The sequence below is a fragment of the Sus scrofa genome, chromosome 2 (assembly GCF_054392235.1).
Source record: "Sus scrofa isolate SSC_HxYL_T2T_F1_AM1 chromosome 2, Sscrofa_HxYL_maternal_Yorkshire_Landrace_v2.0, whole genome shotgun sequence".
Lineage (NCBI taxonomy): Eukaryota > Metazoa > Chordata > Mammalia > Artiodactyla > Suidae > Sus > Sus scrofa.
This window is the reverse complement of record NC_139384.1, coordinates 71,662,708-71,681,545: the sequence shown is the minus strand read 5'-3', so window position 1 is coordinate 71,681,545 and position 18,838 is coordinate 71,662,708. Positions and strand designations below refer to the sequence as shown.

Sequence of the window (18,838 nt, the reverse complement as noted above, 5' to 3'; positions counted from 1 at the left end):
AGCCCAGGAACTTCCATATGCCACAGGTATGGCCCTAAAAAGGAAAAAAAAAAAAAATCTGATGCCTGGGTGGCACCACACACCAGTCACATCAACATGGCAAGGTAAGGGGCTCAAGTATGTTTTTAATGCTCCTCAAGTGATTTCAGTGTGTGGGTGAAGTTGAACCCCTGCCCTGGATGTCAAATTCTCCTGGGCCATACCTGCAACTATTCCCCAAAGCCTTCGCATTCCTTCTGTTTCAGTCACCAGCTGTGCCCACATTATTCTGCATCCTTCTCTGACCCTAGAGCTGCCCCTGAAATTCCAGATCTTGCAGCCGTTTACTACACAAATGTTTATTGTTCATCTGCCCACTGTGCTCCAGGCTGTGCTAGATACTGGAAATTGAGAAGGGAAGCTAGGTCTTTGCTCTTTTACAAAAAATAATAAGAAAAAATATCAATGGTTTTCAAACTATTGGTCTTGGAACCCCTTTACCCTCTTAAAATTAAGGAGGAGCCCCCCAAAACTCAAACCACAGTCTAACCAAGAGTTTTTTAAGGCACACAAATTCCAATAGGGGCTCTACAACATGCCTAACCAGTACTCCTTAAAACTGTCAAGTCATCAAAAACAAGAAAAGTCTATCACAACAAAGAGTCTAAGGAAACATGAAGAGTGGAATATAGGAACCTTCATGGGCTCCTGGAACAGAAAAGTATATTGGGAGAAAACTGAGGAAATTTGAATAAGGCGTGGACTTTAATAATAATGGATCAACATTGGCTCATTAATTGTAACAAGTGTATGGTACCAGCAAAAGATATTAATAATGGGGGAAATTTGGGGGGTAAATGGAATCTCTCTGTCCTATCTTTTCAATTTTTCTGTAAATCTAAAACTGTTCTAAGAAATTGTGTCTGTTGACTTAAAAGATCATGGAGGGAGAGTGGATAAGCAATGAGGTCCTAATGTATTGCACAGGAAACTATATCCAATCTCTTTGGATAGAACATGATGGAAGATAGTATGAGAAAAAGAATGTGAATATGTATGATTGTGTCACTATGCTGCACAGCAGAAATTGGCACAACACTGGAAATCAACTACACTCTAATAAAAAATTTTAAAAATTTTTACAAAGACCATGGAGGGAAAAAAAGATGATGGAGAATTGTGGCTCAGCAGGTTACCAACCTGACTAGTATCCATGAGGATGTGGGTTTGATCCCTGGCTTTGCTCAGTGAGTTAAATCTCTGGTGCTTATGGTTAGCAGATGTGGCTCCAATCAGGTGTTGCCAAGGCATAGGCCTCAGCTGCAATTCTGATTGGACCCCTGGCCTGGGAACTTCCATATTCCAAAGATGCAGCCATTAAAAAAGAAGAAGAAGAAAGAAAGAAAGGTCTGTAAGTGTTGGCAAGCTCTGAAGATCACAGTGATAAATACAAATTTTTCAGTCATATTTATAAATATATCCATTATTTTCCCATATAGCTTATTACAAGCCATTGAGTAGATTCTCCTGTGCTGTGCAGTAGGTTCTCGTTAATCACCTATTTTATACAGTAGTGTGTATATGTTATTCCCACCCTCCCCAATTCTTTCCTCCCCCCACCCATGATTTCACCTGTGGTAACCGTAAGATTGGTTTTGAAATCTGAGTTTGTTTCTGTTTTATAAATAAGTTCTTTTGTATCATTTTTATTAGATTCACATATGTTGAAACTAATACAACATTGTAAGTCAACTATACTCCAATAAAGTTAAATAATAAATAAATAAATAAATAAATAAATAAATAAAAATAGTTTTTCAAAGTTCTAGTTTTCACTTACATGTCCAAAATTTATCATTAACAACAAATACCATCAGCTGTTTTCCTTGAAGGTGGCAAGCCCATTTCTTTCATTTTTTTGAAAATGCCTGCCAAATACTCATGGTGGAATAACTGAAGCTCGTCTGTCTGAAAATAACTTTCCATGAAAAAAGTGGCTTGTTCAGTTTGCAATTCAAATAATCACATAAGTGTTTTTTCCTGGAGACAGCTACCCCAGTACTTCAACCTGCAACAGTAATGCTTTATGCATACTTCCCATTTTATCATATTGGATATTAAAAAGATATAAACTGGTACAGCCACTTTGGAAGACAGTTTGGCAGTTTCTTACAAAGTTAAACATCCTTTCACTATATGGTCCAGTAATTGCACTCCATGCTCTTTGCCCAAAGGACTTGAAAACTTAGGTCCACACATAATCTACACACAGATGTTTATAGCAGCTTTATTCATAATTGACAAAACTTGGAAGCAACCAAGATGTCCTTCAGCAAGCTAATGGATAAATAAACTATGGAACATCCAGACAATGGAATTTTTTTTTATTAATGTATAGTTGATTTACAATGTTATGCCAGTTTCTAACGGAATGTTATTCAATGCTGAAAAGAAATGAGATATCGACATGAAATGATATGGAGGACTCAAGTATATATTTCTAAGTGAAAGAAGCCAATTTGAAAAAGCTGCATACTATAAGATTCCAATCATATGACACTGTGGAGAAGGCAAAACTACAGGCAGTAAAAACATCAGTGGTTGGCAAGGATTAGGGGAAAGGGAGAGATGAAGAGTGGAGCACAAATGTGTTCTAGGGCAGTGTATTCTGTATGATATGATAATGATGGATGGATGCCATTATACATTTTTCCAAACCCTTAGAACCTACTGGTAAACCTATAGGTTCATCAGTTGTAACAAAAACATCACTTTGGTGGGGATGTTCATAGCTGGAAAGGCTGTGCATGAGTAGGGGCAAGATGTGTATGAGAAATCTCTCTACCTTCTGCTTAATTTTGCTGTCAACCCAAACTGCTCTAAAAAATTGTCTCAAAAAAAAAAAAAAAACACTCAAATTAAAACCAGAAAATAATTGGAATTCCCATTGTGGTGTGGTGGAAATGAATCTGACTAGGAACCATGAGGTTTCGGGTTTGATCCCTGGCTTTGCTCAGTGGGTTAAGGATCCGGCATTGCGGTGAGCTGTGGTGTAGGTTGCAGACATGGCTCGGATCAGACGTTGCTGTGGCTGTGACACAGGCCGGCAGCTGTAGCTCCGATTAAACCCCTAGCCTGGGAACCTCCATATGCCGTGGGTGCAGCCCTAAAAAGCAAAAGAAAAAAAGAAAATAATTAAAACATGCACTCAAGAGTTGTGATTTAATCAAAGGAATAATTTTTATTGCTTCATCAAGGGCATAATAAGTAAAACTGGCTTTTGTTGGCTTTTTTTTTTTTTTTTTTTTTTTTTTTTTTTTTTTTTTTTTTTTTTAGCCATTAGTGTGTGGCAGCAAAGAATATAACAATTCCTAGTACAGGTTCTTGTTGCTGCCCTGATTGATGTTAAGATATTTCCTGATACATTGCCCTGGTACATTGCCTTGGTACCATCAGAGCACAGATCAACACAGTGAAAAAAGCAAATAATATCCTAGTATTAATATGAAAATAGTTTTCACCATGTAGACCCCCTGAAATCTCAGAGAACCACATCTTAGGGTTCTCTGAGACTACAGTGTGCAAACTGTTGTCAGATAGTGATAAGCCCTGTGGAAAAAAATAATCAGGAAAAGAAAGTATGAAGGGTAGGGAAGGAGTAACATTCTTATTGATGTTTCACACCTCTAGATGTGAAGGTGATATATGTGCAAAGACCCAGGGTGGATGAGGGAGCAAACCATGAGGATATCTGGAGGAAGAACAATCCAAGCAGAGGAAAGGGCAAATGCAAAGGCTCTGAGCAGGACTTGCCACACACAGCAAGGAGGGCAGCACATGCATCTCCCAGCAACATGTTTCACAAGCTTTTCAAAATCTACCTATCCCCAACTAGGAAGCCTTTGGGAAGTGAATCAGGGAGCCTCGTCTGGGCTCAGGCAGAGCCTACTCTTTTTGGATCCATATGGCCTGAGCTATTCTGCATGTACCAAGAGCTCCTTCTATGCCAGGTACTGCCCAGGCACTCTACCTACACATTATTAAGGGTCAGACCCTGGAATCAGACTACCTGAGTTTGGATTCCTTCCATTCTCCCATTAGTTAGCTCATAGGCTTATGACAAGTTGCTTTACTTCTCCAAGTTTCAGTTTTCCTATGTGTAAAATGAGAATGCTCGGAGTCTTTGCATTTGTAGGAACTACCCCCATAGAATTGTAGTGAGGGTTAAATGAACTAAAAGATGAATAAGTATCTGGAGATTTTATGCTTTGCGTAGTGATTACCGTCAACCATTCTATGTTATAAACTTGAAAGTTGCTAAGAGACTAGATCTTGAATGTTCTCACCACAAAAAAAGAAATGATAATTAGGTGATGTGATAGAGGTGTTAACTAATGCTCTGGTGTTAATCATATTGCAATATGTAAATGCATAAAATCAACACTTTGTACACCATAATCTTACACAATGTTATATGTCAACTATGTCACATTTTTTTTTAATGAAGCATTCTTTAAGGGCTCAGTAAAAATTAGCCGCTATGGTTCTTCAGGGCTTGGACAAGGTTGGAGCAAGTGAAGCATTCACTATGGTGCAAAATGTATCGGGCAGCACTGATGCATGTTATAATGTAGATAAACCTCTAAAGCACTAAGCTTGGTGATAAAACTTAGACACAGACACAGAAGTACATACTGTTTGGTATGTATCTATTTGTATGAAATGTCCAGAACAGGTAAATCCATAGAGACGGAAGCCAGATTAGTGGTTATGTGGGGCTAGACCAGGGAGAGGAATGGAGTCTGGTTGCCAGTGGCTACTAGATCTCCTTTAGAGATGATAAAAATGTTCTGAAACTAGATAGAGATAATATTGTGAATGTATCAAATGCCACTGAACTATACTCTTTGAAATAGTCAATTTTATGTTGTGTGAATTTCATTTCAATTTAAGAAAAGTAAAGGAGTGCCCAAAGAAACTCTGTGTTTAAGATAAATAATATTTCAATGTAGGCGTTCCTGTTGTGGCAGAATGGGTTAAGGATCCGGTGGCATTGCCGCAGCTGTGGCGTAGGTTACGGCTCCAGCTCAGGTTTGATTCCTGGCCCTGGAATTTTCTTATGCCATGGAGGTGGCTGAAAAAGAAAAAATAATAATAATGTTTCAATGCAATACTTTAAAAACTGAAAATTAATCCCAAAAATCCATGAAAAACAAAATATCAATATTTCATACAAAGACAGGATCAGGATTCCTGATTTTTCCTTGTACTCCAGGCTTCCATATGGCTCATCTTGACACTCTTACTGACTCTGCCTTTAACATTTTGATATTTTGCTTATTGTGGATTTTTGCCTTAATTTTGTGTGGTTTTAAATTATTAACAATAGGATGTTATTTATTTTTTTATAGGAGAACATCTTTGTTACCTCTGAATGGAGAAAAGATAACTATATCCCCAAAGGATAATTTATAAAGAAAAAAAAATTTGACTTCATATTTCAAAATTACAGATACACACAGACTCACTATGTGTCTCTCTGCCCTATTCATTTCTTTTTTAACCATTTTATTGGGGTATATGGGCACGTCAAAATCTGGATGTATTTAATGTATACAAACTTTATGAGTTTGGGAATAATCACATACCCATGAAACCATCACCACCATCAAGGCCATAAACATATCTATCACTTCTCAAAATTAATATTCCAATAATAAGATTCCAATATTATTTCTTCTTAATTACAGAGGTTTTTTGGCTCTCCCTAACATATTGCAGCCCAGGCAAGTGCCTTATTCTCCTCACCCTTGCCCAGGCCCTGTGAGTCCTTCTCTCATTCTTTCAGTAAGGGAAAGGCTACTGGCTCCCTTTTATAGATGCTCAAAGAAGTTAATTCACAGCCCGCATTGTTAATAAATGGTGCAAACAGTGTTTGAGGCCAGCCCAAGGCCCACTCTGACCAGAAGCTTCAGCTCTGGCCCTAGCATTAAGCGGGCAGGCCACCCCAGACAGAGCATCCCTAGACTGCCCCACACACCTGCACCAGCTGTGGGGTGGGGCTTGAGCAGGGGCTGAGCCAAGAGGAACCTGAGATGGAGGAGGAATTGAGGCTAATTCCTCTGTGGGAAGCACTCCCTATAATTAATTAGGACAGAGCTAGCCTGCGGCATCCCCGCAGCCTCCAGAGTCATTAAGGGAGAAGGGGAGGTCTCATTATTGGCTGACAGCTTCCCCATCATTCCTGGGACCCCAGAGGGAACGGAGGAGGGGGAAGAGGAAGGCCAGGCCCTCTTATTCCCACCCAACCCTCATTACCGGAGTGGCCTGATAGGCAAGTGAAGTGTCTGAAACCACAGGCAGAATTTCAGGGGAGAAAAGAAAGAGATGAAGAGAGAAGTTACCCACCTCCAAAATTGAGTCTGTATTTATATTTATATGAGATATTCAGAATAGGTAAATCCATAGAGACAGAAAGCAGATTACTGTTTACCAGGAGCTAGCGGTAGGAGGGGATGGTGATGGCCTGCTTCACAGGTTCGGGGCTTCCATTTGGGGTGATGAAAAAGTTCTGGAGCAGGAGAGTGGTGATGTCTGCACAACATCATGAACATACTAAACACCCCTGACTTATGACTTTATAATGGTTACAATGGCTAGGATGGTAATCATTTTGCAACATAAAAATGTATCAAATCAAGACACTGTACACCTTAAATTTACACAGTCTTCCATATCAGTTTATCTCAATAAGGCTGGGAAAAAAATGGTTACAATGGTAATCCTTACCTGTGTTATACAATTTTAAAAAACCAGTCTCCTTCTAGTTCATGAGTACTGATTCAATTTTGACGAACATCTGTTTTGTGTCCAGCACTGTACTGAATGAGGAATTCCACCTCTGTGCTCAGAGCTTTACTCTCTCCCTCTTCTTTTTTTTTATTAAGGTGTAGTTGATTTACAATGTTCCTTCAGTTTCTGCTTACAGCAAAATTACCCAGTCACACATATACGCACATTCTTTTTTCATACTATCTTCCTTATGTTCTAACCTAAGAGATTGGACAAAGTGGCCTGTGCTGTACAATAGGACCCCATTGCTTATCCATTTTAAATGTAATAGTTTGCATCTACCAACCCCAAATTCCCAGTCCATCCCGCTTTCTCCCCCTGCCCCCCCTGGCAACCCCAAGTCTGTCAGAGGTCTATTTCAATGAGACATGGCACAGGAGAACTCCCATATCATCTCCTGAGATACTCTTCATCCTCCTCTTGTTCTGTGTTCTAGAACCCCCATGGATTGTACCAGCTTGGTCCCTTTGATCTCTGGCTTCTGGTTGGGTTCTAGCAATGAAAGACGCTTTCAGGAGGACAGAGGGATAAAGGAGAGTGAGGCCAGGGTACTTTCTCCTTCAGGTCCCTCCCTACATGCTCACTGAAGATGTCTGTGCCCCTAGACTTTAGATCACAGGTACTAGCAGGTGGTCCTCTCCAGATTCTAGTAGTAACTTCCCCCTCTTCTCTCTCTGCTTCTGCCTTCTCCCTCTCCAGAATGTTCCTCTAAGGATGGACAACTGCTCCCAGGTGCTGCTAACTTCAAGTTACCATGCCATCCTATGTGGTTTTCTTACCCTCCTAACACACCTTCACCAAACTCTCCTCAGCTTCCCTTGAGTGTATGTCTGCTTCCTGCTCAGACTTCCTGAATAGACGGGTATTAAGAAGAGACAGTAGAAGAATAAGCAAGCGATGAGGGGTAGATTGTAGCAATAGAAGTGTATTCAGTGGTACTTTCAGGAGCTGGGGAACTCTAGTAGCATTGCTCACAGGAAAGAGAGGGAGATAAACAAAGGGGCACTAATTTTAGACTTTTGTATAAATGTAATAAAATTCATTGAGTTAAAAAAATTAGACTTTTGTATGACCAAGGTAATGAATATCCATTGCAGAAAATTTGGAAAATGCAGAAAGTGTAGAATGATTCAAAAAAGTCATCCAAATCCTATTCATAAGAACTATTAAAATTTTGGTGGATTACTTTCCAAGTGGGGATATTTTTCCTAGTCAAAATTAGAATCATGCCTACATGTTACAGTGGAACCTTGAGGACATTATGCTCAGTGAATAAGCCAGAAACAAAAGGACAAATGTTTTACTACTTATATGAGGTCCCCAGAGCAGTCAGATTCGTAGAGACAGTAGCATGGTGGGTGCCAGGGGGCTTGGGGAAGAGTGGGGGTGGAGAATTTTAAAGTGTGTGTGTTTAATGGGAACAGAGTTGCAGTTTGAAAAGATGAACAATTTCTGGAGATGGATGGTAGCAATGGCTATGCAACCATGTGAATATACTTCATGCCACTGGACTGTACACTTAAGATGGTAGGGATGTTAACTGTTATGCTGTGTACATTTTACTGCAATTAAAAATAATAATATTCATGTCATTTTGGCAGTTTGTTGTCCTGCCTATGACTATAGTGATTACTATGACTTGTCATGGCAACTTAAGCAAGTACTTTTATCTGGCATGACCTTGAGGCTTATTTGAGTTTTTTCATTTTTTGTCTCCTCCACCTAGTGGGAAAGAGCTTTGTCTTATCATTCTCTTCTCCTGGTTCTTAGCCCAGTGCTTGACACAAAACAGGTGCTCAGTCAATATCTGTCCAATAACTTGATCAACCAATCAGTCCACCCATTGGGAAAGACAGATTTTTCTGGTAGACCCCACTCCTCCTCTCCATCTACCTCCAACCAGCTCTGCACCCCAGGATGCAAATCTGTGTGAACCATGTCAATGAGCTTCCTGCATCAGGGCATCTGGTGAGTTTGGTTTAAAGGAGGCATCAGCAGGAGATGAGAGAACGGTTAGGATGAAGGTGGAAAACCTAGAAATTAGAAGATGAGTTCAGACAGCCAAGTGAAGAAATGGCTTCTTCTCTCTGATTCAGATTTTTTTTTTCTTTTTTATAGCCACACTTGTAGCATATGGAAATTCCCCTGCCAGGGGTCAAATCGCTGCTGCAGCTGCAGGCCTTTGCCACAGCCACAGCAACACCAGACCCAAGCCACATCTGTGACCTAAACCACATCTTGGGGCAACACCAGATCCTTAACCCACTGAATGAAGCCAGGGATCAAATCCACATCGTCACAGAGACTATGTTGGGTTCTTAACCTGCTGAGCCACAACAGGAAATCCCTGGTTTTGCATTTTGAGCATTGAAGAGGTGCTGTCAGTATGCACAGGTGATAGCAAATGTCAAATGGAAACAGGCCAGAAGTAGGCATGGCACCCCAGACTAAAGAGACAAATACTACTATATTAGTTTCCTAAGCTATCAGAATAAATTAGCACAAACAAGATGACTTAAAAGAATAGAAGTTTATTCTCTCACAATCCTAGAGTCCAGAAGTCTAAAATCAAAATATGGACACGATCACACTCCCTCCAAAGGCTCTTGGGGAGGAGACTTCCTGGCCCCTCCTAGATTCTAGTGGCATTCCTAGACTTGTAGGCATCACTCCAATCCATGCCTCTTTGTCCACATGGACTTCTTCCCTGTCTGTGTCACTCTCCCTTCAAATAGCCTTCTTGTAAGAGCATTAGTCATTCAGTTAAGGCCCCACCTTATTCCAGTATAACCTCATGTTAAGTAATTAATCCTGCAAAGACCCTATTTCCAAATAAGGTCATATTAGAGGTACCAGGAGCAGCACTAGTCACAGTAGCCAAAACATGGAAGCAACCTAAATGTCCATCAACAGAGGAATGGATAAAGAAGATGTGGTACCTATACACAATGGACTATTACTCAGCCATAAAAAAGAATGAAATAATGCCATTTGCAGCAACATGGTGGACCTAGAAAATATACCAAGTGAAGTTAGATAGTGAAAGACAAATATTATATGACATCACTTATATGTGGAATCTTTAAAAAAAAAAGATACAAATGAACTTATTTGCAGAATAGAAACAAACTCACAGACTTTGAAAACAAACTTATGGTTACCAAAGGGGACAGGCTGGGGGCGGGGAGAATGGACTGAGGATTTAGGATTGGCATATGTACACTGAGGTATATGGTATGATTGGCCAGTGGGGATCTGCCATTTAGCACAGAGAACTCTACCCAATATTCTGTAATAATCTATGTGGGAAAAGAATCTGAAAGAGAATCATTGGGTGTACATGCATAACTGAATCACTTTGTGGTACAGCAGAATTTATCACAACATGGTAATCAATTAGACTTCAATAAAACTTTTAAAAATGAAAGAAAAAAAAGACCACCTAACTCACCTAAAGAATTCTGTATTTGAGGGTGGATGGGAGACAACCAGCCAGTGAATGACCAAGACTAAAGACAAAGGGAAGAATGTGAAAGAATATAGGGGAGGAGATTCAAGTTTCAGGTAGCTGACAACTTCAAATACCACTTAGAGGTCAAGTTGAATGGGATGGAAAAGAAGCTAGGAATTTTTCAATTGCAGGAGGATATTGACTACCTTTGCCTGAAGACAGATGGGGGCTAGAGTCATGTGGACCAGTCTTTATGTCCCTCACTGACCAGCACGGTCACCACCTTTGCAGGAGGTGACTGGGAAAAACCAGGAAGAACCTTTTCTCCCAGCCTGGGGCTTCCCATAGTCTCCTGACACCTCCCCCAGGAAAGTGACCTCATTTCTCAAAGACAAAACTGATTCTAGGTCATATCCCCCTGGAGCAAGAGACCAATTGATGTGATTATCTCCAAGAGAAAGGGGGCACCTACTAAAAGTAGAAGCTGGTGCCCCAGAAGGGAAGACATCGGGGAACCTAAAAAGGGGTCTCTGATAATTACCTGCCAAGATTTCAGAGTGAAGGGCATCTCCATGTAATACCAAAGGAAAAAAGGAAAGAAAAGGCAAAAGTTTTAGAAGCTTTTCCTTCTTCCTTCATTATGCAATTTCACCCTTAATGCAAAGGCACAATTTTTCTCCCCACTTCGTAGGACTCCCATTATATAGAACAGGTGATCCTACGAAAGATGGCTACAAAAAAGAATTTCTGTTAAGTATCCTTCACTATAAAAGTCAGAGAGCTAATCTCACAAATGCTATTCCCCACTGAGTTCAAATATTTGAGCTTTAGTATGTTGGGAGGAGGGAGATGTGTACAACTATAACTATATATATATGGGAGGATGATAGGGAAATAGCTGAAATGAAGTCAAAACATGTTCAGAATATATATTTCAGAATGATAAAATTACAGATGATTTATGTTCTCTTCATTATTTTTTTCTGTGTTTTACACAATGCCCATACATTACTTTCATATCATGAAAACAAGTTTATCTGTTAGCTTGAGAAGGCATTTGGGCTTGAAAAGTAGTGAAACATTTTCCCAGCCATCAGCTCATATATATAAATTTCATGTATATAAGTTTCTGTAGCATTTTTCAAACTTCATAATTTCCCTTTTTTACTTTTATTGTAGTATATTTGACTTACAATGTTGTGTTAGCTTCAGGTGTACAGCAAAGTAAATCAGTTTTATATATGTACATATAGCCATTCCCTTATAGATTATTCACAGTATTAAGATTTCCTTGTGCTATACAGAAGGTCCTTTTTACCTGTCTATTTTATATATACTAGTAGGTATATGCCAATCCCAACTTCCCAATTAATCCCTCTCCCAACATCTCCCCTTTGGTAACCATAATTTTGGTTTTGAAATCTTTGAGTCTGTTTCTGCTTTATAAGTTCTTTTGTATCATTTTTATAAGATTCCACATATTAATTATCTCAAATGATATTTGTCTTTCTCTGACTTACTTCACTTAGTATGATAATTTCTAGGTCCATCCATGTTGCTGTAAATGGCATTATTTCATTTTTTATGGCTGAGGAATATCCCATTGTGTATATGTACCACATCTTCTTTTCCATTTCTCTTTCAATTGACATTTAGTTTCCTTGCATGTATTGGCTATTGTAAATAGTGTTGCAGTGAACATTGGGGTGCGCTGGATCTTTTCAAATGATGGTTTTCTCCAGATAGATGCCCAAGAGTGGGATTACTGAATCATATGGTAGTTCCATATTTAGTTTTTTTTTTTTTTTTTTAGGGAACCTCCATACTGTGCTCCACAGTGGTTGCAACAATTTACATTCCCACCAACAGTGAAGGAGGGTTCCCTTTTCTCCACACCCTCTCCAGCATTTATTGTCAAACTTCATCATTTCTGTTCAGCCACACATAGTTGAATCTCTTGGAGACTGAAAGCCCACCCCAGCCCTGCTATGTTCCTCCGAGGCACATGCTATCTAGTGAGTCCATGCTACTATGAGAAAATACCTTAGACTGGTGACTTATAAACAATAGAAGTTTATTCTTCACAGGTCTGGAGGATGGGAAGTCCAAGGTCAAGGCGGTGGCAGATTTTGTGTCTGGTGAAAACTTCCTGATTAATAGACAGCCATCTTCTTGCTGTGACCTCACACAGCAGAAAAGGTGAGGGAGCTCTCTGGGGTCTCTTTTAAAAGGGCACTATTCCCATTCTTGAGGGTTCCACCTTCATGACCTAATCCTCTCCCAGAGATCCCCACCTCTAAATACGATCACATTGGCCATTAGGATTTAACATATGAACTTTGGAAGGACACATTCGGTCTCTAGCACCTACCAACCCAGGCTCTGACCTACAAGCTTTGAAAACAGAACAAATGTTTCACCTCTTCCTAAACACAGGCATATGTGGCAGGATAGAGAAAAGTGTCCAAAATGGGCCATCAAAGCCAGGAACTGGAGGTGAGTTTTAGAAGTTGATACAGTCAAATTTGGAATGTTGGAAATGTCGGAAAATGAAAATGACAAGTTGGAAGACTGAGCAATGGCAGCAGTAGGCATCAATTTCAAAGCTCAGAAAATGTAATAGACATTAGGAGTATATTGGCAAGAAAAAGGTTGACCAATTAAAAGCCAAAATGGGATGAACAAACCCCCAACCATAGTCCTAATGACTTTCACCCAAGACCCAAGTCAAAGCCAAAATCCTCCAGATGTAGGTCTGACACAGAAAGCTTCCTCAAGTGTTCCTCAGGTAGCTCAGCACAAACACTGCCCAATAGATGTGCTCTACATGCCAGTCAGCAAACCAATCCAGTGAAATCCTCCGGTTAGGAAAATGGAAGCATTAAATGAACACGAAGTTGGATGGTTATCCCACAATGTTATCCCAAATGAACTGTCTCCCTGGTTCTTTGTGGAGCCCTCTCTGCATCTCCTGGTATTAGACTAGCTCATTCATCTATTCATTCAATTAAAAAAAAATGAAAATTAAGCACTTTCATAAAAATTACTTTGTGGGAGTTCCTGTTGTTTCTCAGTGGGTTACGAACCTGACTAGTCTCCATGAGGATGCAGGTTCAATCCCTAGCTCAGTGGGTTAAGGATTCAGCATTGCCGTGAGCTATGGTGTAGGTTGCAGATGTGGCTTGGATAGTGCATTCCTGTGGCTGTGGTGTAGGCCACCAGCCACAGCTCTGATTCAACCCCTAGCCTTGGAACTTCCATATGCCACAGTGAGGCCCTAAAAAATAGCACAGTGTGCCAGTCATCGTGCTAAGCATTTCAATCATATTAACTCACTTAATCCATGCCACAATCCCACTATCCTATTTGACAGATGAGGAAATGGAGGCACAGAGAAATCAAGCAACTTGACCGAGATCACACAGATGACAAATACCAGAATCATAATTTGAACCTAAGTCATCTGGCTCCAGAATCTTGACTATGATACTATCCTGACTCTAGTGAAGATCTCTTGAGTCAGATACCATTGGACACAGGAGCTAACGTCTGTACTAAGCCAGCATTCCTGAGAATCCTTGAAACAAGCCTACATTACCAAAGGTTACCTGCCCTCATTTCTTCCTGGTTAGTCATCAGCATAGCTGCTGATTTGGATCCTTCAGTTTTCCATCTTATTGTTCCCCATAACTAAGCGATCCTTTGGTTTTGCAAAGCTAGGTTAATTCATTCCTTCTTCTTCTTTCCATTTCTTATTCACTCAATGAGAAAGTACTTACTCATTCCTTCTTCATGGTATTCATTAAATAAATGTTTACTGAATACCAGGCTCATGCCTGGTATAAATAATAGTAATAAATTGTTATAAATAGGTTAGGTTGAATCATAGGAGAGTGATGTTTTATGGGTCATAAAATGTCAAATATCAGCACTTTCATGTGGGTTAATTAACCTAACGATATAAACAGGTTTAAAAATTATCTTTTAGGAAGAGAAAATTTTTTAGAAATTCATCTATGGAGTTTCCGTCATGGCGCAGTGGTTAATGAATCCAACTAGGAACCATGAGGTTGCGGGTTCAATCCCTGGCCTTGCGCATTGAGTTAAGGATCTGGCGTTGCCGTGAGCTGTGGTGTAGGTTGCAGATGCAGCTCGGATCCCACGTTTCTGTGTCTCTGGCGTAGGCTTGTGGCTACAGCTCCGATTTGACCCCTAGCCTGGGAATCTCCACATGCCGCAGAAGCAGCCCTAGAAAAGGCAAAAAGACAAAAAAGAAAAGGAAAAAGAAAAAGAAATTCATCTGAAATATAATCACCTACATCCCTCACATATTGAGATTTTAAAGTCTTCAGTACAACTTGAAAATGTTTCATGTTCTAAATCATAAGAATGGAGTAAGTGTAGTTACTATTCCTGCAACTTCTTTGTTAGTGAAGTAAATAATTTTATTATGAAAAAAATACTATGGGCCACAATCTGTGCTATGTGCTAGGATACATGATATATAAAACAGACGAAGTCACTGCCCTCATGAAGGGGAAGGTAGACAAAGAAGACAAGCAAAAATTACATAAAATATCCATCAATCAATCAATGGGAAAACAAAGTTGCGATATATAAATATAATGGAATAAGCCATAAAAAACTGAAGTACTGATACATGTTACAGCATGGATGAACCTCAAAAACATTATGCTAAGGAAAGAAGCCAGACACAGAAGGTCACATAGTATCTGATTAGTTTAAATGAAATATACAAAACTGGCAAGTCCATAGAGACAGAGAGTAGATTAGCAACTGCTGGGGCTGAGGGGAGAGGGGAATGGAAAGTGACTGTTAAGGGGGAGTGACTATTAATGGAAACAGGGTTTTATTTTGGGGTGAAAAAATGTTTTAGAACTAGATAAATGTGTTGATTGCACATCATAAGTGTACTAAATGTCTCTGAATTATGCATTTTGAAATGGTTAATTTTAGGAGTTCCCACTTAGCACAACAGGTTAAGGATCCAGCATTGCCACAGCTGTGGCATAGTCGCAGCTGCAGCTCAGATTCAATCCCTGATCTAGGAAGTTCCATATGCTGTGGATGCAGCCAAAAATAAACTAATTAAATGCTTAATTTTACTTATATTTAGATTATAATAAATTTCTTTACTATTCATCTAAAAAAAGAAACATAAAATTATCACAGTATGTTATTGAGGCCTTCCATTCCTTCATCACATGTATATTGAGGACCTATTATGTGCCCAGAGCCATGCTAGGCACTTGAGAGCAAGGTTCCTCCTCTCAAGTCTCTTAGATTCTTCTAGGATAGGTGGGAAAATCAAAAATTTTAAGTAAGCAAATGAATGGATAAGATACTTTCAAACAGTAGTGAGTGTCATGAAGATACTATATAAAGAAACTATAAGGCTAAGAGAGCTCCTTTTGAGTAGTCAAGGAAAACCTAAGAGGTGAGATCCCCCTGTCCCCAAAGGACGCCAAGAGCCCAGCCAGGCAAATATCTTGAGGAAAAGAGATCCAACCAAAAAAAGATAACAGTAAGTGCAAAGGCCCTGAGGTAGGACCTAGCATGACATGTTAGGAGAACATAAAGATGGCCAAGGAGGCTAGAGCACTGAGTGGGCCTAAGGGGGTGGGATCGAAGGTGAGTTAATTTGGGGAAGTGAGAAAACCCAAATCATTCAGAGCCTTGCAAGAAAAGAGCTCATATTTTATTCTAGGTACAATTAGTTTCACTGAAGGGTTTTTAAGTGAGACAATGTTTAGTTTAGAACACAGTGCTGGCTGTGTTAGGGAGAATGAATTTGGGGAGGCAAGGGGAGATCTGTGAATGAGAAATGATGGTATGAATGAGAAGAATTCTGCTGGACCTAAATGTCCATCAACAGAGGAATGGAGGAGTTCCTGTCGTGGCTCAATGGTTAACAAACCCGACTAGCATCCATGATGACATGGGTTCGATCCCTGGCCTTGCTCAGTGGATTAAGGATCTGACATTGTCATGAGCTGTGGGGTAGGTCACAGACACGACTCAGATCCTGCATTGCTGTGACTGTGGCATAGGCCAGTGACTATAGCTCCAATTTGACTCCTAGCATGGCAACCTCCCTATGCCACCAGTGCAGCCCTAAAAGACAAAAAAAGACTGGAAAAAAAAAAAAAAAAAAAAACAGAGGACTGGATAAAGAAGATGTGGTACATACCTACGATGGAATATTACTCAGCCGTAAAAAGAATGAAAGAATGCCATTTGCAGCAACATGGATGGACCTAGAAACTATCATACTAAGTGAACTTAGAAAGTGAAAGACAAACATCATATAATATCACCTACCTGTGGAATATAAAAGAAAGAATACAAATGAACTTATTTGCAGAACAGAAATAGACTCACAGACTGAAAAACTTATGGTTACCAAAGGAGACAGGTGAGGGGGAGGGAGGGATGGACTGGGGAGTTGGGATTGGCATATGCACACTGAGGTATGTGGAATGATTGGCCTACAAGGACCTGCTGTATAGCACAGAGAATTCTACCAAGTATTCCATGATAATCTGTGTGGGAAAAGAATCTGAAAGAGAATGGAAATGCATATATGTATGGCTGAGTCACTTTGTTGTACAGCAGAAATTATCACAACCTTGTAAATCAACTATACTTCAACAAAACTTAAAAAAAGAATGCTGCCAGTAGCAATGGAGGGAAAAAAATGATTACATTAGGGATAAGTTTTGAAGGTAGGACAAGCAAATTTTGTTACTGGATTGGATGTGGACATGAAAAAATTGTTTCCTAAGTTTCTAACATGAGCAACTAAGATGAATGTGGGCCAACTATCAAGTCAAGGAACATTATCATAGGGTAAAAAAATCAGGGAGATTAATCAAAAGTGTGGTTTGGGGCCTGCTGAGTTTGAAGTGCCTAGCAACGGACCTTGTAAAGATACCACCACTAGAAGGAAATAAACAGGGTCATGTGATGGAGAATTATGGGGAGGAATTGAGAGAAATTGTCTCTTTTTCTTCCAGAATCTGACCTACTTCCTATGTTGAAGGAATTCTACATCATATGTTGGCAGGAAACAAAGATTTTCTCCTGCCATAGAAACAGGAAGTTCAGACAAGACTCACCTTCCTAGCTTCCCTTGCAGCCCAGGCATGCCATGTAATACAGGTTCAGGCAATTAAACACAGCCACCTTGGACCCTGGGAACTAAGGAGGCAAAAAAGCAGGTACTATAGAGAACTAATTCAGTTGCTGGCCACAGTATCGGAGACATTTCTAGGGACAACCTACTGGCAGTTGAGAGTTCTGCAAGGGTAGCCATGTTGTCCTCAAGAGTCACTGTGTATCTGTATTTTGGACTGTGATTTTGACTGTGATGCCATCTTTTTCCTTTTCTGTGATTTGCACTGAAAATTCTGAGTGGTGAGACAGAGTGGGCCTTAGAAATGGTGCTAAAGAAAGATCCCCTTGAGGATGGTGATCTTTAAACTGGGCTCTGAAGATTGAAAAGGAGCCAGCAATGGGAAGGACATAGAAAGGAGTATGCCATACAGAAGGAAGAACAAATCTAAAGCTTTGAGGTGGGAAAGAGTTTCACATGTCCTCAGAGCTGGAAGAAAGCTGGTGTTGCTGGAGGGTAAGAAGCAACAGTGAGAGGGGGCTTGATAAGGCTGGTTTTGTTAAGGAGCCAGGATTCCAAGCTACCTCTGCCTAGTTTCAAAGCACAGACTCCATCCAATCCCTCCCTGTGGCCTTTCCCCTCCCCCACTTTTGGAACTCACCTGCACTGTTGCCACTGTCGTCATGGTGATGACTGCTCTGTTTCACTCACTCTTCAGGCCAGGAAGGAGTTGCGTGTTCATTGGGGTAGGGTCGCTGTTCCTCCTCTAGATAATCTTGGGCCAGGCCAGGACACTAAGCAGGGACCATGCCCCCAGTTGAGCATAGCCCGGACGTGCGTGTTGGCCCTCCAGCATGGCGCGAGGCTGCCAAAGCCATTATACAGAAGGCACACCAGCTGAACGATCGCTGCGGACAGGAGGCAGTGACCATGTGGCAACCCAAGGACAGCGTGCAGGACCCTCACATGGCGCGCCACCTCTGCCGGGCAGCCTACATTCTGCCCTGGCGCTTCCGCGTGGAAATGCTCAAAGGTGGTGGCACCATGGAGCAGCCACCGCCAGGCGAGGGCGTTACTTTGTGGAAGAACAAGATGAAGCCCCCTGCCTGGCACGCCCGCCTACCACTGCCCATGCACCGCGACGCGCGAGCCCTACAGACGGCAGAGGTGGTGCACGCGCACGCTCGGGGGGCGCGCCTCACCGCAGCCCGCCTCGGCCGTGCGCAGCAGCAGATCAATGGGCAGATGCGGCTGCTGCAGCGTCAGCGAGAGGCTACCGACCACAGGCTCAGCGAAGTGCGCAAGGGACTGCTTATTAATCAGCAGAGCGTCAAACTGCGGGGCTACCGGCCCAAGTCTGAGAAGGTGGGACCACCCCAGCCCCGGCCAAGTCGCAAAGACTGAGGCCTCTGCTCCAGCTC

General features: G+C 41.0%; 1 protein-coding gene and 1 long non-coding RNA gene across 9 annotated transcripts in view; one reads left to right on the top strand and one right to left on the bottom strand.

Annotated features, from left to right (window-relative positions):
- The window catches only part of CCDC105 (coiled-coil domain containing 105), a 34,612-nt gene that overhangs the window by 1,565 nt on the left and 14,209 nt on the right, over nt 1–18,838 (top strand). For 3 of the 8 annotated variants that reach the window (XM_085012585.1, XM_085012590.1, XM_085012591.1), the window contains exon 3: nt 12,370–12,481. The exons of 4 other annotated variants lie outside the window; for them this stretch is intronic. Coding sequence is in view for 1 of the 4 variants with exons in the window: in XM_003123455.5 (XP_003123503.2) it covers nt 18,225–18,782 (558 nt within the window). In the remaining 3 variants the exon portion in view is untranslated. Of the gene's footprint in view, nt 1–12,369; nt 12,482–18,088; nt 18,783–18,838 lie in introns of those variants that run through there. One more of the 8 variants, XM_003123455.5, reaches the window with a different exon arrangement.
- On the bottom strand, nt 3,195–18,597 carry LOC146405449 (uncharacterized). Its single transcript, XR_014837493.1, has 2 exons — nt 18,079–18,597; nt 3,195–5,113 (listed from the first exon to the last, which is right to left on the bottom strand). It is a non-coding gene; the product is annotated as an uncharacterized LOC146405449 (long non-coding RNA).